Source organism: Eumetopias jubatus, unplaced genomic scaffold (genome assembly GCF_037043125.1).
Source record: "Eumetopias jubatus isolate StellerSeaLion01/CBP00866 unplaced genomic scaffold, mEumJub1_p1.0 scaffold_10, whole genome shotgun sequence".
In the NCBI taxonomy this organism is placed as follows: domain Eukaryota; kingdom Metazoa; phylum Chordata; class Mammalia; order Carnivora; family Otariidae; genus Eumetopias; species Eumetopias jubatus.
In genome coordinates this window covers 54,475,229-54,498,624 of record NW_028274816.1, presented here as the reverse complement: position 1 = coordinate 54,498,624, position 23,396 = coordinate 54,475,229, and the positions used below count along the sequence as shown (strand labels likewise).

The following is a 23,396-nucleotide window of genomic DNA, read 5'->3' as shown; positions in this document are numbered from 1 at the left end:
TTGTCCTCAGTCCACAGCGGGTCTCACAGTTCTGTGTCTGTGTTGGGGGGAGCAGACTGATTCCCCAGGGCAATGATCCACAGTGATCAGCAGTGGGATGGAGGAGCCCAGGGGGCCGGGAGAGCCCAAAGGGGTGCCTCACTCAGCCTGAGGGGCAGGGAAGGCTTCCTGGAGGAGGAGACATCTGAACAGAGACCTGGAGTAGGAGTAGCAATGAGAGAGATGGTGGGGTGTGGGGGCGGGGGATGAGGTTTGCCAAGCATCGTAAATAGCACATGCAAGGCTTGGAGGCTAAAAATCCTGGCCGAGGGGGGACTGGGTAGGAGGGGGTGAGGCTGGGGAAGAAGGAGGGATTAATTGGAATTTTGAGCTCTGTTGGGACAGGGTCTAGGTGATGGCGGGTCCAGGGTTGTGCTAATACTATAGACAGTAGTCACCTAAGGTGACTGAAGTAGACCCTTAAATTAATTAAAATTCAGTGCCTTCAAAATTAGTTTCTCGACCTGGTCGCTTTCAAGTGATCAATTATCCCATGTGGCTATCACATTTGATAGCGCAGCTACAGAACATTTCCTTCACCATCACGGAAATCTCTGTTGGACAGCGCTTGTCTACGGATCTGAAGGGGGCAGCACTGTGGGAGGTTTCCGGGTCTATGGGAAGAATGCTAGGTTGGGGTGCCATAAGTCAGTAACAGTTTGCCTGGGTATGTCACCAGATTGCCAGAGGTGATGGCATTTACCAGGGTCCCCAGGTTGGAGTGAGATAGAAGTCTTGACTTTGATCTGCCTTGGGGTGGGGTGACGTGGCCCAGGTGGGCGGAACAATTGCAGAGCCCGGCCCAGCCGTGCGGTGAGCTGGTGAGCCTGACTCTTAGCCTGCCTGTGCTACCACTTGGCTGTGGGATCTTGGTAGCAAATGACTTCATCTCTCCTCTGGAGAATGGGGACAAGCATCCCCACCTCACGGGGCTGCTGGGAGGGGTAAGGAGATGCTCATGCCCCAACAGCTGTCTCCTGGTGGTAGCGCTGACTTTGTCTTTGGACCTGAGGTACCTCCTGAATTCTCCCTGCCCCTCTGGCACCCTGCTCAAGGGAAGTGCATTTTCTCCGGAGGGGTTACTGATCCCCCACCTCCTGAAAAGTCCCTAATGTCTGTAAGGTTTTGTACGATGTTTACTGTAGTGTTCACAGGGATTTACCTTCAGTCCTTCTGGCTGTAGTTTGGAAATTTCCTCTATCTGCTTGAGAGAGAGAGAGAGAGAGATTGTTGCAAACCCAGCCATTGTTTCCAAGTGGAGCCACCTAGGGGAGACAGTTCCAAGTTTGGGCAGCAACAAAATTGCCCAAACCAGCCTCATTCTGGTAGGAATTTGGTTGTGCAGCAGGAGTGGAGTTTAGGGGGTCAGAGGGATTCTGATGCATTATCACCACTAACCCCCTGAAGCAAAGGCTCTGTAAGCAGTGCTAGGCAGCGTATAAAGCAAACCCAGTTATTCTGAATTTTCCGGGTGCTGAAGCTTCTCTCTCTTTCTGTCTGTCTCTGTCTCAAATAATGACTTTGATTCATTAGGAATCATCATTCATCAGGAAATTTAGACAGGATGATCTCAAAAAGAAGAGAGTAAAATTCACCCACCTTCCAACTACCCAGAGAGAGGCACTGCTAATAAATACCAGAGGTCCAGACTTCTGTCATCCGTTGGGCAGCCTTCCTCTGGGTTTTTCTCCAGCCCCAGAGGACAGGTCCTGATTGGTCCAAAAGCCTCCCTGGCAGTCTCCTTCTTTTGGCTAGGGATTGGTTGAGCAGTGGGCGATGCCGGCCAATGACAGCCGAGAGAAGGCTGCTGGGAAAGTTCACCCAGCACAAGGTGGTCTGTTTTTCCAGGTCTGGGTCTGGTTGCAATGGCCGGAATGCAGCAGCCGTCGTGGCGCCAGCCTGAGGATGATGCCACTGTATGGTGGAAAATGGAACAAACAGCAGAGTAGCAGGGCTGAACTCCACACACGGTGCCTGGAATAGAAACAGACAGTTTGGTTTCTTGTTTTTAATTCCAGCCTGGGGAGTGTCGGAGAGAGAGGGCGCTCTCTGCTCTTGGTGCCTGAAGCATCTTCACCATCACATTTTTATATACTGATGGAGATTCTCTCATTGGCTGGACTCGACCTAGGCTCCCCGTGCACTCTTCCTACGAAGCCTGAGTTTTGGACTTCTGTGTTCTTGTCTGTTTTGCCCAGTTTTGGGAAGTATCCTCCTAAGTCAGTTTAACTGGAAAGTTAACCCACCTTTCATAGCTGCTTGCTCTCCACGTCTGATCAGGAGCCCAGGGGGCCGGGAGAGCCCAAAGGGGTGCCTCACTCAGCCTGAGGGGCAGGGAAGGCTTCCTGGAGGAGGAGACATCTGAACAGAGACCTGGAGTACTAGGTACTCATCCTCCACCCCCCACCCTCCACCCCCCACTCTCTGGGTGATGTCTGATCACCCTGGCCTGCCTTCAGCAAGAATGTTGTCAGGTCAGGTTAGCCAGGATCCCCCTTACCCCTGATGTTACCTCTTAGTAAAGTCCCTCCTGCTGCCCCCCCGCCCCGCTCCTTGGTTATAAAGTCTCACTTGCCCCTGCTGTGTTCAGAGCTGAGTCTAATCCCCTGCCAGTCCCCACAAGATCCCATTGCTGTAGTTCTATTGAACGGCCCCTCCCCTTGAAGAAAGTCGGCCTTATTGTGCTTTAACGGGGGGCATTAAATAACTGTTTTCTTTAAAAGTTAGGATAGGGGACGCCTCGGTGGCTCAGTTGGTTAAGCGGCTGCCTTCAGCTCAGGTCATGATCCCGGGGTCCTGGGATCGAGCCCCGCCTTGGGTTCCCTGCTCAGCGGGAAGCCTGCTTCTCCCTCTGTCTGCTGCTCCCCCTGCTTGTGTGCTCTCTTTAACAAATAAATAAAATCTTTTTAAAAAGTTAAGATATTATTTTTTTCTTTAAAATTCACCCATCCTTCACTTCATGAATTTAATTGGTTCCTAAAAATTCTGCCCCTAAGAGCTGGGAAATGGAAACATTTTTTTTTCTATAAAAATTTTAAAGTTTTAATTGTGGTAAAACTAACACATAAAATTGATCACTTTAACCATATTTTATATTATATTCATTATATTTTTTAGTTTTAGAGGGAGGGAGAGAGAGGGGAAGGGCAGAGGGACAGGGAGAGAATCTCAAGCAGACTCCCCACTGAGCAGGGAGCCCCACATGGAGCTCTATCTCACGACCCTGAGATCATGACCTGAGCCAAAACCAAGAGTTAGATGCTTAACCGACTGAGCCACCTAGGCGCCCCTCATTTTAACCATTTTAAAGTGTGCAGTTCAGTGGCATTTAGTACATTCATAGTATTGTGCAACCATCACCCCTATTTCCATTTTTTTTTTATCATGCCAAAGGGTAACCTTGAACCCATTAAGTGGTCACTCCCTGTCACCTCCTTCCCCCAGGCCCTGGCAACCACTGATCTCTCTTCTGTCTCCACGGGTTTGCCTGCTCTGAACAGTTCCTATAGATGGAATCCTACACTCTGCAGCCTTTCGTGTCTGGCTTCTTTCACTCTTTCGGGGTTGATTCCTCTTGTAGTGTGTGTGCATGCTTCCCTCCTTTTCTCGTGGATAACATTCCACTGTGTGAATAGATCACATTTGGTTTCCCATCCATCTGTTGACGGGCATTTGGGGTGTCTCCACCTGTTGGCCATTGGGAACAGTGCTGCTGTGAACATTCGTGTGCAGGTATTTGAGGACCTAGCTTCAATTTTTCTGGGTACCTGCCTAGAAGTGAAACTGCGGGGTCACCCCCTTTTCACTCGGATTTCAATAGCCCAGGATCCTCAGCCCGAGCCGTCTGCCACCCAGAGGTTTCCAGAACCTTGAAGCTGCTCGAGGTGGGATAGTATCGGCTTGGAACGCCTCTTCTTCCAAGTCGGAGCGGTGCCCAGGGAGGGTTTGGGCTGTTTTAGTCTTTCCATCAGACCCCCTCCCCTTCCTTGTCCAGGATTGATGATCGTGGTTCTCTCAATCGTGTGTGAAGTTTATACAGCCCCTCCTACACCAAAATTCAGGGTCCACTCTCGACTCTGGCTCTTGTGGAATCCACAGATGCTTCCCTCACTGAAACAAGCGGTCGCATCCATCACTGCCGGGAACAGAGACTTCTATGGGGGCAAGTTGTCAGTATCTATTGCAACAACAGGGGCACATACTCTTTGACTAGCAATTTCATCTCCGGGAGTGTGTCCTACACTCATGGGTCAGCATGACCTGGGGGGAGGGTGACAGTGCACAAGGCCACTCACTACATCACTGTAATGGTAAAGGGGCAGAAATACTACAAACACCTGTCCAATAAGGGGTTGGTTGAAAAAGTCCTGGATGTCCCCCTGTGGAGTACTATGTGGCTTAAAAATTTTTTCTTTAAATATTTTATTTATTTGACAGAGAGCGAGCAAGTGCGCACACACAAGCAGGGGGAATAGGAGAGGGAGAAGCAGGCTCCCTGTTTAGCAGGGAGCCTGATGCGGGGCTCGATCCCAGGACCCTGGGATCAGGACCTGAGCCGAAGGCAGACACCCAACGACTGAGCCACCCACGCGCCCCCCAAATAGTACATTTTAGAGGGGGAATTGTGTTACCACAAGCTTAGTGGCTTCAGACACAAAATTCTTCTCTTACAGCTCCGGAGGTCGGAAGTCCAGAGTCTTACCGGGCTAAAATCAAGGTGTCAGCAGGGCTGGTTCCTGTAGAGGCTCTGGGTGGGGCGAGAATCTGTTCCCTGCCTTTCCAGCTTCTAGAGGTGCTGCCAGCATTCCTTAGCATACAGCCCATCACGTGCCTTTCCTCCTCCTGCTCCCCCCTCCCTCCTCTGAAGTCCTTGCCTCCCTCTTCCCTTTAAAGAACCCTGTGATTACACTGGGCCCACTCGGGTCATCCAGAATAAGCTCCCCATCTCAAGGTCAACTTAATCACACCCACAAAGTCCTTTCGCTGTATAAGTGAACATATCTTATCTACCACTCCTACCAGGATAACCATGGCATTGCTTGTCAGGTGAGGTTATTAATGCACAGAGAACAAATATATATTTTTTCCATACTAAGTAACGTCTCAGACACACCGTTCTGCACCTTACTTTTATTACTAGGGTTTCTGGAAATTCTGAGGGTCTTCAGTCTTTTTACAAAAAGCCACATAGTGGGGCGCCTGGGTGGCTCAGTCGGTTAAGTGTCTGCCTTCAGCTCAGGTCATGATCCCAGGGTCCTGGGCTCCCCTGCTGCTCCCCCTACTTGTGTGCTGTCAAATAAATAAAATCTTAAAAAAAAATAAGATGTACTATTTGGTGGTTTTTGGTATGTTACATTAATTTTTAAAAATTGTGGGAAAATAGAGATGACAAAAATTGGCCATTTCTGGCGTTTTTAAGTGTACAGTTTTGTGGCCTCAATCACATTCACAAGCTTGTGCAAAACTGGGTATCCGTAAGCAAAAGAATGAAGCTGGACCCTCACCTTATTCTCTATGCGCAAATTAACTCAAAGTGGACCCCTGATGCTTTTTATAACTTTGGATTTGGGGATGTTTATACAGGACCTAGATAAAAATATTAGAGAGAAATAAGATGAGCTCTCCCCAGGGCATCTGAGAAACCTGGGGGCTCGCGTCCTTGGGGTCTTCTTTTGCCTTTTTCTAAGTGGGCTCCTTGCCCAGCGTGGGGCTTGAACTCATGACCCTGAGATCAAGACCTGAGCTGAGATCAAGACTCATTTGCTTAACTGGCTGAGCCACCCAGGCGCCCCCCCCCCCGCCTTGATTCACGTTCTTGCTCCCACACCCTCTGGTTCTGTCCCACATACTGGAAGTCCACACAAAACTCAGCCCCTCCCCAATTCCTACAAAAGTCCTCCCTTGCACACAGCCACTCAAGGCGTAATAAATTAACTTTATTAATAAAAGACTTGCGGATGGGGATGGATAAGGGTTTACGTAGCAGCAAGATCTCCCTGACACTGTGCAGCTTGACAGGCCTTGCCACACTCTTGCCCCTCACTCTTCCCATTCTCTGTTCCCACTCTCCCTTCTGTTCAGAACAGATCCCAAGGACTTGTTTTCTCTTGCACAGCAGCTCATGCCTCATGCTCTAGTTTAGCATCCTAGCCCACAGTCTTACTTCCTGCCAAGTACTTCCCCAACAGACGGGTCTTGCTGTAAGAGGAATTCTCGTGCCTGATCCCGAGATCAGAGTCTGTTATAAAGGAAACGGGTCCGTTGCATCTGAACAGCTCTGCCTCCGGGACCTTAGGCTGTATCCTCACTGGTCTGAGGGCCATCCATGTGTCTTGCACAGCTGTGGCTTCTGCTCCCCCAGGACCTCTTCCTCCTTGTTTTTGACACTTTGCTTTCCTTGGTGGGTGACTGGCTCCCATTCTCCGGGGTCCCACCAAGCCCAGCATGTTGGCTACAGATGCTCTCCCAGGACCTGAGTCTTGGCAGAAGGTGCCAGGACCTCACATCCTTCAAGTTCACGTCCACCATTTTTCCTGCTCCTCGAACAGCCCTGAGCAGCTGAGCTCCAGCCTTGGGTTCTCTTCTGGACAAGGGCCGGTGGCTCTTTCTTGTAACCACAGGGATGCCACGGATACATAGATTTAGAAGCTCAAGGCCAGAAAATCAAATTCTTACAAAAATTCTCTGGCAGTTGGAATAGTCTGTGGGGCTCCACCTGGAAACCAAGGCTCAGATGAGCGTCTCTGGTTAGCGAGACTCTGTGTGCTGTCACACATCATCGCTGGGAGAAATCGATACTGTGTGACTGGTAGCTGGTGGCGGGACTCTCCCGGATGGTGCCCCATGTGGCTTTCCACAGGTTAAGGCTTTTCACCTTAACCTCATCTGTTCATTGTAATAAACCGTAACCATGAGCACAATGGCTTTCCCGAGTGCTGTGATTCCTTCCAGCAAATGACTGCACCTGAGAGGGGTCATGGGGGCACCTGAACTTGCACCTGCCGGTGCAATGCAGGGCGGAGGGGACATTCTTGAGGTCTGGCACGAGAAGGGTGGTCAGTCTCTTTGGAGGGAGACTTCATCCCCTGGGGCCAGGGGCCAGCTGCGAGGTCCAGGTCCTCCCCAGCCACAGTGTCTCTCTCCAACAGTCCTGACGTTGTCACCTTTCACTCTCTGTCAGTGGGTCCTGGGTAGACCTGTCATTGACGTCCACAGCCTTATAGGAGGCATACTGGAAGGCAGACATTCAGACTTTAGCCTCAGGGCCCTTCCAAACAGAATCTGCCCACTGGAGCCCAGCGGGCAGGCCTGCCCCTTCCCCTCTCCCTGGAGGTCAGGGCAGCGCTTCCTCAGCTGATCTTAGCCAAAAGGCCCAGAAGTGATTGGGGCAGCATTTCTTAAGGTGTGGTCATGAGTGGGGAGGGGAAGGGGCACCTATGGAAATGCAGATCCCCAGGACCCAGCACAGACCCACCAGACCAGATGCTCATGGGGCAGGGCCTGGGAACCTGCAGTTTTTAAGCAAACTTTTCAGGGGAGTCTGCCCAGCAGGAAAGGTTGGGAACTACGGCTCAAGGCATCTGAAGCAAAGATCCGGGACCTGGCTCCTGATACCGTGCTGGCTTTTGACTAAGTGATGCAGGTGCCCAGAGATGACCGTCCCCTCCTTGGGAATGTCCATGCAATTAGTCTGGGGTTCATGCAGACCCCCACACCCTCCTCAGCCCCACCACCACACTTACGCCATTAGCAGAAGAGCTGTGTTGGTCCTGACCTAGGGAAAGAGGAGGAGAACTTGTCAGGAATGAATGACAATGCCAGACAGCATGACGAGAAGACACATGTGGGTAGCAGAGCCCCTTGAATTCTCAGTCCCAGCTCTGCTATTGACACGGGGGAGCCACTCCCCACAGTGGTTATTTGTAAAACAGGACTGGGGTATGTGCCTCACCCAGCTATTCATGCAGTTACCAAGTATAAATGAATATTTATTTATTCGGCATGGGTTCTGGAACCTGATAGAAGATTTCAAACCCCAGCTCTGTCCTTTAGGAGCTGTGTGACCTCGGGCAATTGACACCTTGTGCCTCAGTTTCCTCAACCATCAAACAGGGATTTATTCAGCAAATAGGCAATGTCTACTTTGTGCCAGCTGCATTCTAGGTGCAGGAGATATAGCTGTGAGCAAAACAGCCCCAAATCCCTGTTCTCATGGAGCTCCTATTAACCATGGTAATCATACTGGCGGCAACAGTAATCAGAGCCTACATACACCTAGTGCGTGGCTTACGATGTGCCAAATGCTGCACTAAGTGCTTCACCTGCACGATCAGGTATGTTTACTCTCATTTCACAGAGGAGGAAACTGAGTCAAAGAGATTAGGTCATTTGCCCTTGATGACAAAATAAAGCAGTAGAATGCAGGCCCAGACACAGGCAGTCAGTCTGGCTCTGGAGATGCCACGCTTGGCACTTCCTCAAGTGCCTCCTTTGTGCCTGGCCCAGTGGTAGGCGGGGCTGGGGACATAGCTGTGACCATGACAGTTCTAGCTCTGTCCTCCTGGGGATCACAGTTCACTGGAGAGACAGACGAGCCCCCACACAGGGGCATGTCCCAGAGTGGGCAAGGGCTGGGGTTGGGAAGCCCAGAGCAGGTGCTTGGCTCACTCTGGGAAATCGGGGAGGGCTTCCTGGAGGAGGCGGCCTCCAGCTGGGACGTGAAGAGGCAGTTTGGTTTAGTGGCTGAGGGAACGAGCTTTGTAGTCCACAGAACTGCCCTCCCACTGGCAGACCTCCTCTCTCCAAGCAAACATTTTCTCCTCTATACAGTGGGGCTCAGTGCTCAGCATGCAGAAAGTCCTCTGCAAAACAGCTTTTCTGCAGCGATTCTTATGAAGCCAAAGCGCTTCACCAGAAGGAGCCGTGGGGAGGGTGGTCTAGGCGGGGGAACCGCCTGTGCGGAGCCCTTCAGTCAAGAGCATCAGGCCCTTAAGAGCTGGGATCAGGGCGCCAGCTGCAGCCCCTCCTCCCTAAACATTTGTAAAAAGGAATCAACGATCCAGTGAACAGGAGTCTCTGAACTTGGTGTCCTCCTGTGTCAGATGGGGGAAGCTCATGGTGCTGAGGATTCAGCGGGAGGCTGCCGTACGCGGGGCTGAGTCTAGATCATAGTAGGTGGCCAAGCATGGTGGCTGTGGTGATGCTCATTCACAGCCAACAGGCAGGAGATATGCCAAAGAGGAGGGACTCACGGGGGTGTCGGAACAACCGGAAATAAATCAGGAACCCCAGCAGGACCAGCCCGACCATGACTCCTACAGTCAGGATAATGATGTTCTCGGTGGACAAGCCTTGTTGTAGCACCTGGTTGGGAGGTTCTTCTGGAAGAGAAGAAGGAAGCAGGGTTAGGTTCAGAGGCTCCTGGGGTCTTCACCTGCCCCCAAAACATGACTCCTCATCCTTTAAGGAAGTTACCGCTCGGCCTCTCCTGGTCACGGTTCAGGAGGACTTGACTCCACCCTCTGGTTCCTAGGATGGGACTTTGACCCAGGCCTGGCCGATCAGAGCATTCCATTCTCCTTGGCTGTTGTGATAGATTCACGGGGGTGCCAGGACCCCAGCTGAGCCAATGACACTCAGCCCTGGGACTTTGGCTAGAGCTACTGAAAGTGGTGTATTCTTGCCCCTGGGATTCCTAAACAGGTGAGACAGGAGGCTGTAACTGCCGAGGGACATCTCACCTCCCTGAGAACACAGAGAAAAGCAGAGACAAGAGATGGAAAGGAAAGTTCCTGGGTTTCATGGCTGGAGCATCGGGATCCAACCCTACCTGAAGGTGCATTTTCAATAAAGTCCCGTTTTTTGCTTAGATTATTTTGAGTTGTGCTTCTATCCTTTGCAATTGATAGAGACTACTGCCTCAGATGCTTGGAAAGGCCTGAGTCCCTTGGGGCAAGCCTCACACAGCTACCCAAGCCTGGGTTTGCAGAGGGGGTGTATCCAGGGGGCTGCACAATAGTTCCAATGGTACAGATGGTGAGTTAACAGAGAGTAGAGCTGACTCCACTGGTCCTTTCATGAGGGGGGTTAGGGGAAGGATGGGAATCAGAAAGCATTCTTGTGTCTGAGGACTCCCTTAACCAAGAACCACCTCCTAACTCCTCCCTCAGAGGGAATCCTGCTGTGACCCCCCCTTTCGGTCCTTCTATCCTTGCCACCCAAGGGGCTCCTCACCTCTGACCAGGATGTTCAGTTCTGCCTGGCCAGTCCCTAGCGCGTTGGTGACACGGCAGATGAATGTCGTGTTGATGGACGCGTCCACGGTCTGGATCAGGAGCTGAGAGCCCTGGGCCACAGCAGAAGGCGGCAGGGGCCCCTTGGTCCTGGGAGAGACAGATGGGGGAGGAAGCGGCAGGTGTGAACTCTCACTGTACATGCATGCCATCTCCGACCTTAGCTGAGAGCAGCCCTGGAATTTCCCAACCCTTCCTCTCACACCCACATCCCACTTAACAGCAGGTGCCATCCACCCCAACTCCAAAACCTCTCCAGACTCTGACCGCTCCACAAGGCCTCCCCGGCCACCACCCCAGGCTGATCCCCCTGCTCCTGGGCCTACGGGGCTCCCTGCCTCCACGCCACCCCACACTCCACTCTGTTCCCACAGGCAGTGGCTGGAGAGATCTTGTTAGAACTAACTTGTTCACATCCCTTCACTGTTCAGAGCCCTCCCGTGGCTCCCGCCTCACTCAGCATAAACCCAAAGTGCTTACGCAGCCACAGACCCCACGCGCTGGCTGCAGATACCACGGACCCCAGGCTGTGACTCTCCCCTCTGCTCTGTGTCCACGGTGGCCTCCTTGCTGATCTTCGAACACTCCAGTTAGGCTCCCACCTCAGGGTCTCTGCACATGCTGTTCCCTCTGCCCGGAATGCTCTTCCCCTGGGTACGCACCCAGCTCATCCTCCCTTCCTTCAGGCCTCTGCTCAGATGTCACCTTAGCGACACCTTTCTTGGCCACCCGATTTTAACTGCAGCGCGCCCCCACCCTCTGCTTTACCTCTTCCGCAGCGTTTATCCCGTTATCCCATCTGACGCACCATGGACTTCACAGCGTTTTGTTTCTTGTTTCCCTCTTCCACTAGAGTGGAAGCACCAGGAGGGGAGGGAACCTGGTCTGTTTTATTTACCGGGGCACGTTGGCCCGTGCGATCCGGCACACAGCGCACAGTCAAAAACGCTTCGGTTTAATGGACAGAGAAGACGCAAGCATGGGGTTCTGGGGGTCCTGCAGAGCCGGCACGGAAACCCAGCCCTGCGGCTCACGAGCCTGGATCACGGTGCTTTGAGGCAGGACAAGGAGAGGCGTCTGCCAACGCCACTGGAAAACCTTTGACCGCGATTCCTTTGACTGACCGTAGAGACCCGGCTGTGGCTATCCACAGAGGTGGCCGGTGGGGGATGGGCGCCACCGTGGCATCTGCGTGGTTGCAAGCGGGGACGCGAGCCCCGTATCCCACGTCTGGGGTTAGTTAAGTAACTGATGGCATGCGCACTGGATGGAATGGGATCCCAGCAGCACCGAAAAGGGGGCTGTGGGGACTCTGACGTGCATAACAGGTAGAAGACAGATGGATGGGGAGAGGGATGGACCGATGGATGTGACTGGGCAAATCCAGTAAAAGGTGAGCAGGAGAATCCACAGGGTGGGTTCTCGAGTGCCCGCTGGGAAAGTCTTACATCTTTTCTGTACGTCTACAGATCCGCCTGAGGAACTGTTGGGGGAAGTGGGGGTGGGGACCTACGTGCTGTGATGTGGGAAGGCGATCCTAAGACAGAGGCAAAGTTTCAAAATGGTGCCCAAGGCACAGCTTTTGTTGAGAAGCGTAGAGAATAAAAGGTGGGAGGGGTATATAACAAAGGGTAACGGTGGGTATTTATGGACACTTGACTTTGTCTTATTTTCTTCTTTTTGCTCATAACTGGATTGTCTAAAGTTTCTACAATGGCCACAGGTTATTTTGTAATAAGAACAAAAGCCTGATACAAATTACGTAAAACAATCAATCCCTTTGCCTTTTTCTTTCCCCCCTCTTCAGCCTAGCCTTGCTATGAATTTGAGGAAATCTGAGTGCTCTGCACCTCAGCTTCCTCATCTAGAGAATGGTGACAGCACCCGCTCCGTCAGAAGTGACTGAGTGGGTTACATGAGGTGACCGGGCAGGTGGCGCAGCTCAGAGGTTAAGAGGATCAATTTGGAGCCACTTGGGTGCCCTTGTGGCAGTGGGAGCCGCGCAGATGGGTTCCTACTGGGGCCCAACCTATCTTCGACCCCGGGCACAGTGACGGTGCTGCCTGTGCCCGGAGCGTGGGGGTCACACGGGATGAGGTGACCACCGACCCGCACACAGCAGACAACCAAAAACAGCAGGTGTAATGGTGAACCTGAACTAAACCTCATAAACTGTGCATACAAGACAGAAAATTTTACTGGGGCCTAAATTCAACTTCTCTCTTTGCACTTTCTTGTACCTGTCTCCTCCCTCAGATCCAAGAGTCCGGGCCCCCAGCCCCTCCTCCCTCAGACCCAGGAATCTAGACTCCCACCCCCTCCTCCCTCAGACCCAGGAGTCCAGGCCCCCAGCCCCCTCCTCCCTCAGACCCAGGGGTCCAGGCCCCCAGCCCCCTCCTCTCTCAGACTCGGGAGTCCAGGACCACCCCGGACTCACGTGCTCCAGTCATAGCCTGTGGGCTCCGGTTTGCTGCGGACGTCACAGCTCAGGGTGGCCTCGCTGCGGCCGAGGTACCAGTTGTCATCGTAGCCGGAGATGGAGACCTCGGGGGGGTCTGGAGGAAACAGACACACAGGCTCAGAGACAGGGACCCTTCACAGGGGCCTAAAGTTAACGTGGGATCATGTCATAATGAGAAAAGGCCTCAATGGGTTTTCAGGAACAGCCCAAGACAGAGAGGCCCGTGAGGAGTCTGGGGCAATGGATTCCCCCAGAGAACAGAAGGCCAGAAGTCCTCGGCATGGTGGGAGGTAGCAGGGTGCTGAGAAGGCTTCTGGGGACCTGTTTCTCTCTAGTCATTTTCCTGGGTAGCCAGGTCCTGGCATGCCATGGGTGTCCTCTTAGAAAAGGCCTTTTAGACACCCATAACACACAGGAGCATATTCAGGGCTCTGACAAGTCCTGCTGGGAAGAATCCTGGATGGCCCTGCTTCAGCTGCTGTTGATCCATCCCAAATGCGATCGACAGGGAAGACTTTCCAAAGTTCTAATGGGGAAGGCCAATGAGACAGAGTGTTTTTTTATGGAGAGGAGCCAGTGTTGATCCCCTCCTCCCTCAGACCCAGTGGCCATGTTGAGGGTGTCCAGGGTAGACAGTGCCTGAGGGAATCAGTGTAGCACCTGCCCAGGAGGCAATATTCAGACACCCAGTGTAGACGATGGTAAGGCAGTGCAGCAAATGGACAAGGGAGTTGTAGACAATGCAGGAAACAGCGTAGCAATGTGGGCAAGGCCAGTGTAGACAGCTGCCTAGGGAAGCAGGTGGACGTAGTGTGTGTAGGCCATGTTCAAGGGAGCTGGGAGAGACAGTGTGGGGTGTCAGTGTAGACAGAGGCCAGGAGGGCCAGGGGAGACAAGCCGGGCTGCAGCATTGACTGTGGCCTCAGAAGCTGGTACAGACAATAAAGGACAGTATTTGTGGTCCAGGGGGCCCCATGTACACAAGGTGGGGTGGGGACGGTTGGGGAGTGGTCCCCGTCCTTGCTCACATTTGGGTGCACTCACAAGGCACGGCGAGAGTCATGGTCAGCAGGACGGGCTCCTCGAAGCTCTCATGTTCCACTTTGCAGGTAACAGTCCTGCCATCTGTCTGGCTTGAGGGTGTTAGGCTTAAGAGGCTGATGACGGTGAATGTGCCGGGCAGGTGTCCTGGCACCTGGCTCTCATTGGCCTTCCCATCCAGCTGTGACCAGGAGATCCGTGCGGGTGGGCGACCTTCACTGGAGACGCAGGAGGCCACAAGCACAGGCCCCGGGCTGAGCAGGCTGAGCGGGACCTCCTGGGTCTCAGCCTTGTTCTCCGGCTGGGCTGTGGACAGGAGCAAAAGGGACCAGTCAGTCCCCGCCTGCAGTCTTTCAACAAACAGCGCAGCAGCAGAACGGGGCAACCCGGAGGACCGGGTTCAAATCCCAGCTCTGTCCCTAAGCCCTTGGGTGGCTTTGGGCACGTCCGTGCTCAGTTTCTTTGTCTGTCAATGGGAGATAATGATAGGATCCCAGGCAATGAGAATATGCAACTAAAGGTCCTAAAATGGTACTTGGCGCATAAGAAGTGCTCAGTAAATGCTACTATTATCATTGGGAATTGAATACATTGCCTGGCTGGAGGATGGGCAATGTCAGGGACCCAGCAATGCCCGAGGCAGCCCCAGCCCTGCCGTCAGAGGGTATACAGTCCAAGGGGAAGACAGATTTCCCCAGAAAGTCGCAACCCAGAGGGGGCAAGGCTGGGATGGGAGAGCCCAGAAGGGGTGCCCCAGTGCTGGGGGAGTGATGAAGGAGGGCTTCATGGAGGAGAGGAGGTCTGAGCAGTGCTCTGGAAGTTGAGAAGGGGAGGCAGGCTTGAGGTCACACAGTTCTTTGGGACAGAGCTGGGCTTTCACAGGAGGTCTGACTCCAAACCCATCTGTGACCATCTCTTGTTCATTATTCTGGTGATTCCCAAACCTGGGGCTCTGCTTAGTTCCTTCCTCATTATTACTTGTTAGTGTAGCGTCATTATGGACTGGAGATTTCCCTTAAATTTGACTCACTGGTTGTGGGTTTGTTTTGGGGGGGGGTAAAATACTGGTAGTTTTAATTTTACATAAAATTTCCAAAACAATGGTTACACAATATACTAGGCAACTGCAATGAATAGGTTATTCATGGAAATTTTAAGTTAAAATCAGCTTCTAAATTTAAATTAGTCATCTCCGGCTAATGAAGAGAAAAAGAAATCACAGGTGCTGGGAATAATCTAGATTATCTAGTTTTCCACATCTGTTAAAGCAAATTCACTCGATCACTTGGGCTTAAGGTCAATTTATTTTGCTTTTCCTGACTTGTACTTCACTTGGCACGTGATGGATTTCACAGCTGAACTCAGTATTAAAACTACAGCCAAATGCGCTTTTCAACACATTATTTTATAATTTGCAAAACGCCATTCAATTTTATTCACAGTGTACCAGCGAGGAGGTAGCAGAGAATTTGACTCTCTGGGATAGATGCTCCCTCCCAGCCCTGCCTAACTGATGAATATTTTAAAAGGCATGGCATAAAATCTCAGCTTTCCCTTTCTTTGGGTCTCATCATCTTTTACAAAAATAAAACAAAAGACATAGGCAAGGCTTAAGGACTGGCTGCCATTCAACACCTTTCTTTCTAATTAATGTACAGTAGAGGAGGGTTGGTCCAGGTCTATCTATGTTGGCAAGGAACTGGGGAGGGATTCATTCCAGACGTGAAAAGCTGTGTTTCCAGCTGCTTCTGATTCACCTAAGGGATCATGGTAGATGCTCCAGAAGGTGGCCTACAGTCCAAGGGAAGCTCTCACAAAGTAAAGAGGTGGATTAATTTTTTTTTCATCTGCTGCTCCATATTTCCCAGTTGTTCCTAAGATACCCAGAATGCTGACATTCTGAGCCCCACCAACATCTCCTATCATGATGGTCTCTTCAGGTTCATGGCCAGCGCTCCACGATGCCTCCAAAAGGGACATTTACTCTGGTTCTCCCGCTATGGTGGTCTTGGGGTCTGCGGCCTACTCTAAAGCAGTCAGGAACGGTCCAGGCCCCAGGGCTAGACCCTCTCTGCTCTTGTACTACCTGGCTTGGTAGATTGCTATCAGAGGCGTCCCGTCCGGGAGTAACCAGAGTGCTCGATTCAGATTTTGATAATGAAATTGTTCTGGTGCCAATCCTCTGGCCACAGTGTTAGGATGACTTGTTCAGATTCCTTTGAAATCAGGTAGCGCCTGATCATCTCCTAGTAGCATGGGTCCAACCTGTTTCTGCTCTACTAAAAAAAATTTTTTTTTTTTTTTGAGAGAGAAAGAGAGAATGGGCATAGGTGAGGGCTTGAGCAGGGATGGGGCAGGGGCTGAAGGAAAGAGAGAATCCCAAGCAGGCTCCGTGCCCAGCATGGAGCCCAACGCTGGGCTCGATCTCACGACCCTGAGAGCATGACCTGAGCCAAAATCAAGAGTCGGAAGCTCCAACCGACTAAGCCACCCAGGCGCCCCCTCTGCTCTACTAAATTTCTGGCTGCAGCCAGAGAAGATGATATCTCAGCTGCAGAGATCTCAAACTGCAATTTTTTCCACCTTTCCAATTGGTCTTGCTTGCTCTCTTGGGTGGTCCTGGTCACACATCTAACCACGACGGAAGTACCATGTAACCTTTTAAGAGCTTCCCCCGCACCTGGGACAGCTGCACCTTCAGTGTGAAGTGGGCCACTGAGATCCACCAAAACAACTTTGAAGCCCTGCTAACAGGAAAGTCAGCACAGCCTCCTTGAATCCAGCGCCGGTGAGGCTAGATGCCGGGAACCCGCCCCCCGCCCCCGCCCCCTCAGCCGGGGCCACTCACTGGTTCTGTGTTACTCTCATCCTGAAGACCTGAAGTCCCAGATTTGCTGAAATGACAAGTGCTGCCTTTGGCTGGGTGCTGTGGGCACCATTCCAAGCACTTAATAGTGCAGGAGTCAGTCCTGTAAGGGCCTGGATCAGTTCCTGGCATGCACTCAAACACAGGAACGGTGAGTCAACTCTTACTAATCCTCAGAGGGATCTCCACTTCACAGAGACTTACTCAGTTTCAAAGAGGAAATGTTCTCAGGAACATGAACCATGAGTCCATGGCAATGCCTGGGAGGGCATTTGGGCCACCGCTGGGGAAAGCCTCCTCTGCTGGGAATCAGAATCACCCTCCTTGGGCGCCTGGGTGGCTCAGATGGTTAAGCGTCTGCCTTCGGCTCAGGTCATGATCCCAGGGTCTTGGGATCGAGTCCCGCATCGGGCTCCCTGCTCCTTGGGAGCCTGCTTCTCCCTCTGCCTCTCTCTCTCTCTCTCTCTCTCATGAATAAATAAATAAAATCTTAAAAAAAAAAAGAATCGCCCTCCTTCCCGTCTATTTCAACTCTCCCTTCCTTACCAAAAGGAGTAACAATGATTGACAGCCTTTAGGAGCTCACAGGGGCCTCTGTTCTAAGGTTCAGCTGGATAAACTCCCGAGACCCTCGGGATAGCTTTCTGAGGGCAGCACTCCTGTTACTAACCGTATTTTACAGGCGAGGAAAGGAGAATCTGAGATGAAAGCATTTGCCAAGCTGGTGGTAGCCACCTGGGAGGCAAACCCTGGCCTCCGTGCTTCCCAGGTCCCCGGGGAGGATTCTCCCTGCCCCCCCCCCCGCTTCTACCCGCCCCCACCCCCATGCTCTGCCCTCAGTCTGCAAGATCTTAACCTTACTCTCCAGGATCCCAACTCTGTTCCTAGCCTCCAGCCCCTTCCGCCGCTATCATTGCCCCATCTCCTCCTTTTGTCCCCACAGAATCTCCCCGCTCCACCCCTGCGCCTCCTCCTCCCCCAGCGCCCCCCCCCGCCGCAGCTCCCTTCTGTCCCCCCTCCTCTGCTCACCGAGCACGCGGAGCCAGGTGCTGGCGCTCCTGCTGCCCTCGGGGAACATGGCGAAGCGGCAGGTGTAGTTGGCTTCATCCTCGGTGCGCAGGTCCCGCAGGACCAGCGACCCGTCCCGCAGCTCCTCGCCCGGCCTGGCAGCCACGAACTCCAACCGGCCGGGCTCGGGGAAGCTGGGACCCTGCGTGGGGTGGAAGACCGCCACGTTGACGTCGGTCCCCGCCGCATCCCGCTGTGTCCACGTCACCTGCGTCACGCGCACCCCGTGCTCCAGCGGCGGCAGTCGGCACGGCAGCTCGACCGTGGCGCCCAGGAGGCCGCGCACCTGCGTGGGCGCCAGCACGCGGACCGTCCCGGGCCCTGAGGGGAAAGGCGGGGCGGGTCAGACCCGGGCGTCCGCGGGTCTGGATGCCGAGGGGCGCCCGGGAGGCCCTTCCGGGGCTGGACCCGGTCTGCGGTTACCGGCGTCCGGCGTCCGCGCAGCTTCGCTGGGCTGTGATTACCGTATTTCCCCATTGGTGCTTTAAACTGTGGTCAATACTGTGGTTAAAAACTTGAATCTGTCATTTAAACCATTTTAAAGTGCACAGTTCCGTGGCATTACGTTGTGTATGTAACTATCACCACTATCTAGTTCCAGAACGTTTTCATCAGCCCAGTGTCAGCACCTCTGACTGAGGGGTGGGAAAAGGGGCAGAAATTCTAAGTCTTAGGATCCATGAACTATGGTATTACTATTATTATCATTATTTTTACTATGCATGGACCCCGACTGGGAGAAGGTTTGTAGGGGATCCTGGCACAAGAAGCGAGGCGATTATAACCCAAGGATTTTGGATCCCTTCCGACCTCTGCTGTGAGGCTTCAGGCAGGTTACTTAACCTCTCCGATTCTTTTTCCTAGTTTGTAACGTGGGACTAATAACAGTTAACACTCACAGGCTGTTCTGAGTGCTTCACACATTTCTCAGCACTTAGTCCTTAAACAGCTCCTTGAAGCAAGCACTACTACCACCAGCTCCACTTTATAGATGGGGAAACCAAGGCGGAGGGTTGTTTGCCGGTTGTTTGCTCCAAGTCACAGAGAGGGTAAATGGCAGAAGAGGGATTTGAACCCTGTGGTCTGCACTCAGGAGTCCTGACCTCTAACCCAGCAGGCTCCATATTAAAATCTTTCAGCCTCAGGCCTCAGCACATAGTAGGTCCTCGATATGTCCTGGCTCTTACTGCTATAAACAAACACAATGCTATCCATTCTTATTATTAATAATAAAGATAGTGGAGAAGGTGGGAAGGAGGTAAGTTCTTTGAACCCCGGTACTGCTACTCAGCAGCTTGAGTCTGGGTGTAGGGGTTTCACTCCTCTGAGCCTCAGTCTTGCCATCTGTAAACTGCGGGTGGTTACGGCATAATAGGGTGGCTGGGTGAACGAGGTGATGAAATCTACGTAGAGGGTTTAGCGTGTGCCAACAACTCTGTCAAGATGAATATTATTGTGTTATGAGGAAGGGGAAGCTGGGAGGTAGCGGGCCAGGGTGCTAGGAGCGTGCTGTGTGGAGGAGGCAGGGTTTGGACACAGGCAATCGGGGAGTGGTGAGCATGCTAGCGTGGGTTTGAATGCTCACTCTGCCACTGATGTGCTGCGTGGCTCTAGGCATGCGGGGCTCCTTCTCTGGTGTTTTCGTCCACCAGACGGCAGGTCTCCTCCCTGGCAACCTTCATGGTTGCCATGAAGATGACATTGGGTGAAGTTTAACGGCCACACTCAGGTGCCTTCTCTGTGCCAGACACTGAGCTGTTTCCTTACAAGTGGCCTCCTGCAACCCTCTCCATGGCCCCATGAGATGTGCACTCATATTTTCATCCCAACTGGACAGAGAGGTCAAGCGCACCTCTGAAGGTCAAGCCACTTGCCTAGGTCTACCCTGCGCCCTGGCTCCTGGGCACCAGGCTCTAATGTCCTGGTAGAGGGGGCTCTGTCCGCTATTTTGGTTCACGCACTGGACCTGCTACTTCTTGCTGGTGCCTTGGGCAAGTCGCTTCCCTTCTCTGTGCCTCTGTCTCCTCATCTGTAAACGGAGGTTACAGTAGGACCCATAGTGGGAATCTCCTTAAGAGGTTTGAGTTGGTGGCCCTCCGTGAACTCAAGCCTCAGGCCCCTCTTTTCTGGAGAAGTGCTTGGTGTTCTTGGAATCACCTTTTGGGAAATGAGATGAGCGACTGTGGCTTCCCCAAGTCTGCATTCGGTATTAATAATGTTCATATGAATTATCATTATCATTATTGTTCTTACTGAGTGCATCCGACTTTGCTCAGCATCCTCCCAAGACACAGTCTTACAAGGTAGGTAGAATCTCCACTCCACCTCCCCCCACCATCCACAACACATTTTAGGGAAACAGAGAGTTTAGGAAACTCTCCTGAGCTCACACAGGTATTAAATGCCAAAAGCTCATTTGAAACCAGGGCCGTCTGACTTCAGAGCTGTATCCCCAGGGCCTGGAACACTGCCCGACACATAGTAAACGAGTGTGGGATGAACGCATGCATGCGTGAAGGAATGAATGGCCATGCTCTTAGAGCCACACATTTGGGGTCAGAAGGGGGAATGGGTTGTGTGCCCCGCCCTCTTGACCCGGCCCCTTAAAGCGTTCTCTGACGAGGTCAGCGGGCACAGCCTGTTGGGCTGTGGCCGCAGCGAGCAGGAGCGGGAGGTGAGGTGTCTGGGCATGAATCATTCATGCTCGGCTGTGGGCTAGGACTTTCCTAGACTACGGCTGGCTCTACCGGCAGGGACTCTGGCAGCTTTCTGGGAGGCTGAGCCTCCGCCCCGTTCGTTCCTCCAGCCCCCGGGGAGGCCGACCATCCTGCCAGTGCGGAGGGAGAGGGGCAGCAGCGGCCGCCGCACCGCGGGGGTGGAAGGGTGTCACTCACCGGCTTCCGTGGGCACCCAGGGCAGCGACAGCACAATCAGCCGCAGCAGCAGCGGCCACACCATCCTCGGTTCCTCCCGGCAGCTGGGTCGCCGCTCCCGACGAGCCTCCTCCCTGGTCGGCTGGGATCGTTCTCCCTCGGCCGCCGCCGCCGCCGCCTCCCAGGATATGCAGGCTTGAACCCGCGGCGGCCCAGCGGCAGTAGCGACCAGGCGAGCGGGAAGCTGCTGTATCACCACCCGCGGCCGGGGGAGTGGGCGGGGCGCGGCTGCCTCCGCGCCTGCGCGCCGCCGGAGAGACCCGCCCAGGCTGCCCGGGACCTAGCGGGGGCTTTCTTCTCTCTCCGTGACGTGTGAACAAGCACAGTGTTGTATTAATCTCGGGTGTACGGTATAGGGATTCAACACTTCTATACGTTTCTTGGTGCTCACCGCAACAAGTGTACTCTTAAGCCCCCTCACCTGTTTTTCCCATTCCCCCTCCCCCCACCTCCCCTCTGACAGCCCCCAGTTCCTTCTCTGTATTTAAGGGCCTGTCTCTTCCCTCCCCGCTACCTGGGTTCTGTTTCTTTTTTTTTTCCTTTTTTTTTTTTAAAGATTTTATTTATTCATTTGAGAGAGAGAATGAGAGATAGAAAGCATGAGAGGGAAGAGGGTCAGAGGGAGAAGCAGACTCCCTGCTGAGCAGGGAGCCCGATGTGGGACTCGATCCCGAGACTCCAGGATCATGACCTGAGCCGGAGGCAGTCGCTTAACCAACTGAGCCACCCAGGCGCCCTGGGTTCTGTTTCTTAAATTCCACCTAAGTGAAATAATTTGATGTTTGTCTTTCTCTGACTGACTTACTTCACTTTTTAAAGGTCAAGACTGCTAAGTGCCACAAGCTGACATTCCAACCTACAATCAGGACAGATCCCGAATTCTTTTTTTTTTTTTAAACTTAATTTATTTGTTTGTCAGAGAGAGAAAGAGCACAAGCAGGGGGAGCTGCAGGCAGAGGGAGAAGCAGGCTTCCCGCTGAGCAAGGAGCCTGATGCGGGACTCCATCCCAGGACCCTGGGATCATGACCTGAGACGGACAGGCGCCTAACTGACTGGGCCACCCAGGCATCCCCAGATCCCGAGGGGATCTGGGCCTAACCAACAGGCCTAAACCCTCTGGACTCTGAAGGCAGACAAGGCCTGGGCTCATACTGGGCAAATTGCTTCCCCTCGCTTTCCTCCTCCGAGAAATGGACATGATAACAGTACTCCCCTCACAGGAGGGTTTGTAAGGCTTAAACGAGTAACTGCTTCGCCCAATTCCAGGTATTATAGTTTGTACTCAATAGACAGTAGCTGTAAGAATGACAACTAGTATCAGTGTTTTTACAGATTATCACCGAGTAATAATGTTGGTGAGAATGAAGATTCACCCATTCTCCATTCAACATAAATTTATTGGACCAGGCACTATTCCGGGCATGGGGAAGGCCGCAGAAAATAACACAGACAAAAATCTCTGCCTCTGTGAAGCCCACTTTCTACTGGAGGGAAACAGATGTTAGCAGATTAATGCAGAGAACACCATCCTGTCTGGTGATGATGATGGTCCTAGAGCCACAGACAACAGAGAGAAGAATGAGAGAGAGATGGACGGAGGGGGGGGGGAAATAGAGACACTCAGAGGCAGTGACTGGGAGGTAGGGAGAGAGAGAGAAACAGATACAAAGAAAGAGATGCGTTCGAGGGACCAAGAGAGAGGAGAGGAAGACGCGAGTATAGAGAGAGTGAGATGTGAGAGAACTGCGAGATGACAGAGAGACCCAGACACAGAGCTTGGGAGACTGCCTGCTCCCCAGCTGTGCCCATCCTGGCTATGGTCCCCACCAGCACCCCCTAGCAGCTCTGACCCTTGTTCTGTAACATCTCTCTATCTTTCTAGACAGTTCCCCTTTTAGGCTTTGGTCGGTTTGGAGGGTTTTGTCTCCCGCTGACGTCTTTGACTTGGAGCGGGTGCTCACTCATGGCGCATGGCTGTGGGAGGGTGGTTATGATGCCTGGTGTCTCTCGCCCTGGATGTAGGTGAATTTCTGAATGGAAACATAGACGCTAGTCTCTGGGAAATCTCTGAATTTTCTGGCACTCTCATTCTGGGGTGCTGAGTTATCTCTGAATCCGGAACCTGTGGCCCCTGCTCTGTTCCTCCTCTGGACCATGCTGTCACTCTCCGGGGTTCCCCCTCCTCCAGTGCTCCCCAGCTACTGCACACAGGGAGCCTCCTCTCAGAGCTCTGGATGGTCAGAGGCTGCCCCCCCCTCCACTGATGTTTGAGCTTCAGATTTGGGGCCCACCACACTTCCCATACTCATCCCATACTCTTTTCCACTGGACATCTGACTCCTCTTTGACAGGAACGGAGCCTTGGTCTGAAAACAAGCCATCAGAACCCTGGTCTTAAACAACGTCACATAAAGGGAATGATACGGGCCCTCAGAAGCTCAAGAGTGGGGTCAAGGCAGAGCCCGGGGTCAGGGATGGGGTGAAGGTTAAGGATGCAGCAAGAGATGGGGTCAAGAAAAGGGAGGGTCTCAGGGATGGGGCTAGGAGGAGTGGAGGGTCAGTGGGAGGCCTTCGGTGGCTGGTATTCCTGGCCCTCCCTTCCCCCTCACAAAAAAAGTTGGGTCAATAAATACTTGGGAAGGCCAAAAGTACCATGCTATCAAAATCGCTGAATTCAAGTAAATGTCTTCTTTCA

At 52.8% G+C, this 23,396-nt stretch overlaps 1 protein-coding gene and 1 pseudogene across 1 annotated transcript; both read right to left on the bottom strand.

Moving 5' to 3' along the window:
• Nucleotides 1–5,962: 5,962 nt before the first annotated feature.
• Nucleotides 5,963–20,896, bottom strand: LOC114197207 (PVR cell adhesion molecule). Its single transcript, XM_028088168.1, has 8 exons — nucleotides 20,662–20,896; nucleotides 17,729–18,088; nucleotides 13,837–14,139; nucleotides 12,769–12,886; nucleotides 10,273–10,421; nucleotides 9,291–9,419; nucleotides 7,782–7,813; nucleotides 5,963–7,270 (listed from the first exon to the last, which is right to left on the bottom strand). The coding sequence occupies exons 1-8, from the start codon at nucleotides 20,723–20,725 to the stop codon at nucleotides 7,199–7,201; spliced, it is 1,227 nt and encodes a 408-aa protein (XP_027943969.1). The 5' UTR covers nucleotides 20,726–20,896; the 3' UTR covers nucleotides 5,963–7,198.
• Nucleotides 15,599–16,089, bottom strand: LOC148163246 (haloacid dehalogenase-like hydrolase domain-containing protein 2 pseudogene; annotated as a pseudogene).
• Nucleotides 20,897–23,396: the final 2,500 nt, after the last annotated feature.

What these genes read in the sequence shown, in the direction of transcription:
- LOC114197207 (XM_028088168.1), bottom strand. Translation starts at nt 20,725, where the DNA reads ATGGTGTGGCCGCTGCTGCTGCGGCTGATTGTGCTGTCGCTGCCCTGG. An exon ending in CTGGGTGCCCACGGAAGCCG is followed by an intron (nt 18,089 to 20,661) that starts GTGAGTGACACC and finishes CTTTCCCCTCAG; the next exon opens with GGCCCGGGACGGTCCGCGTG. An exon ending in ACAGGCTATGACTGGAGCAC is followed by an intron (nt 10,422 to 12,768) that starts GTGAGTCCGGGG and finishes TGTCTCTCCCAG; the next exon opens with GACCAAGGGGCCCCTGCCGC.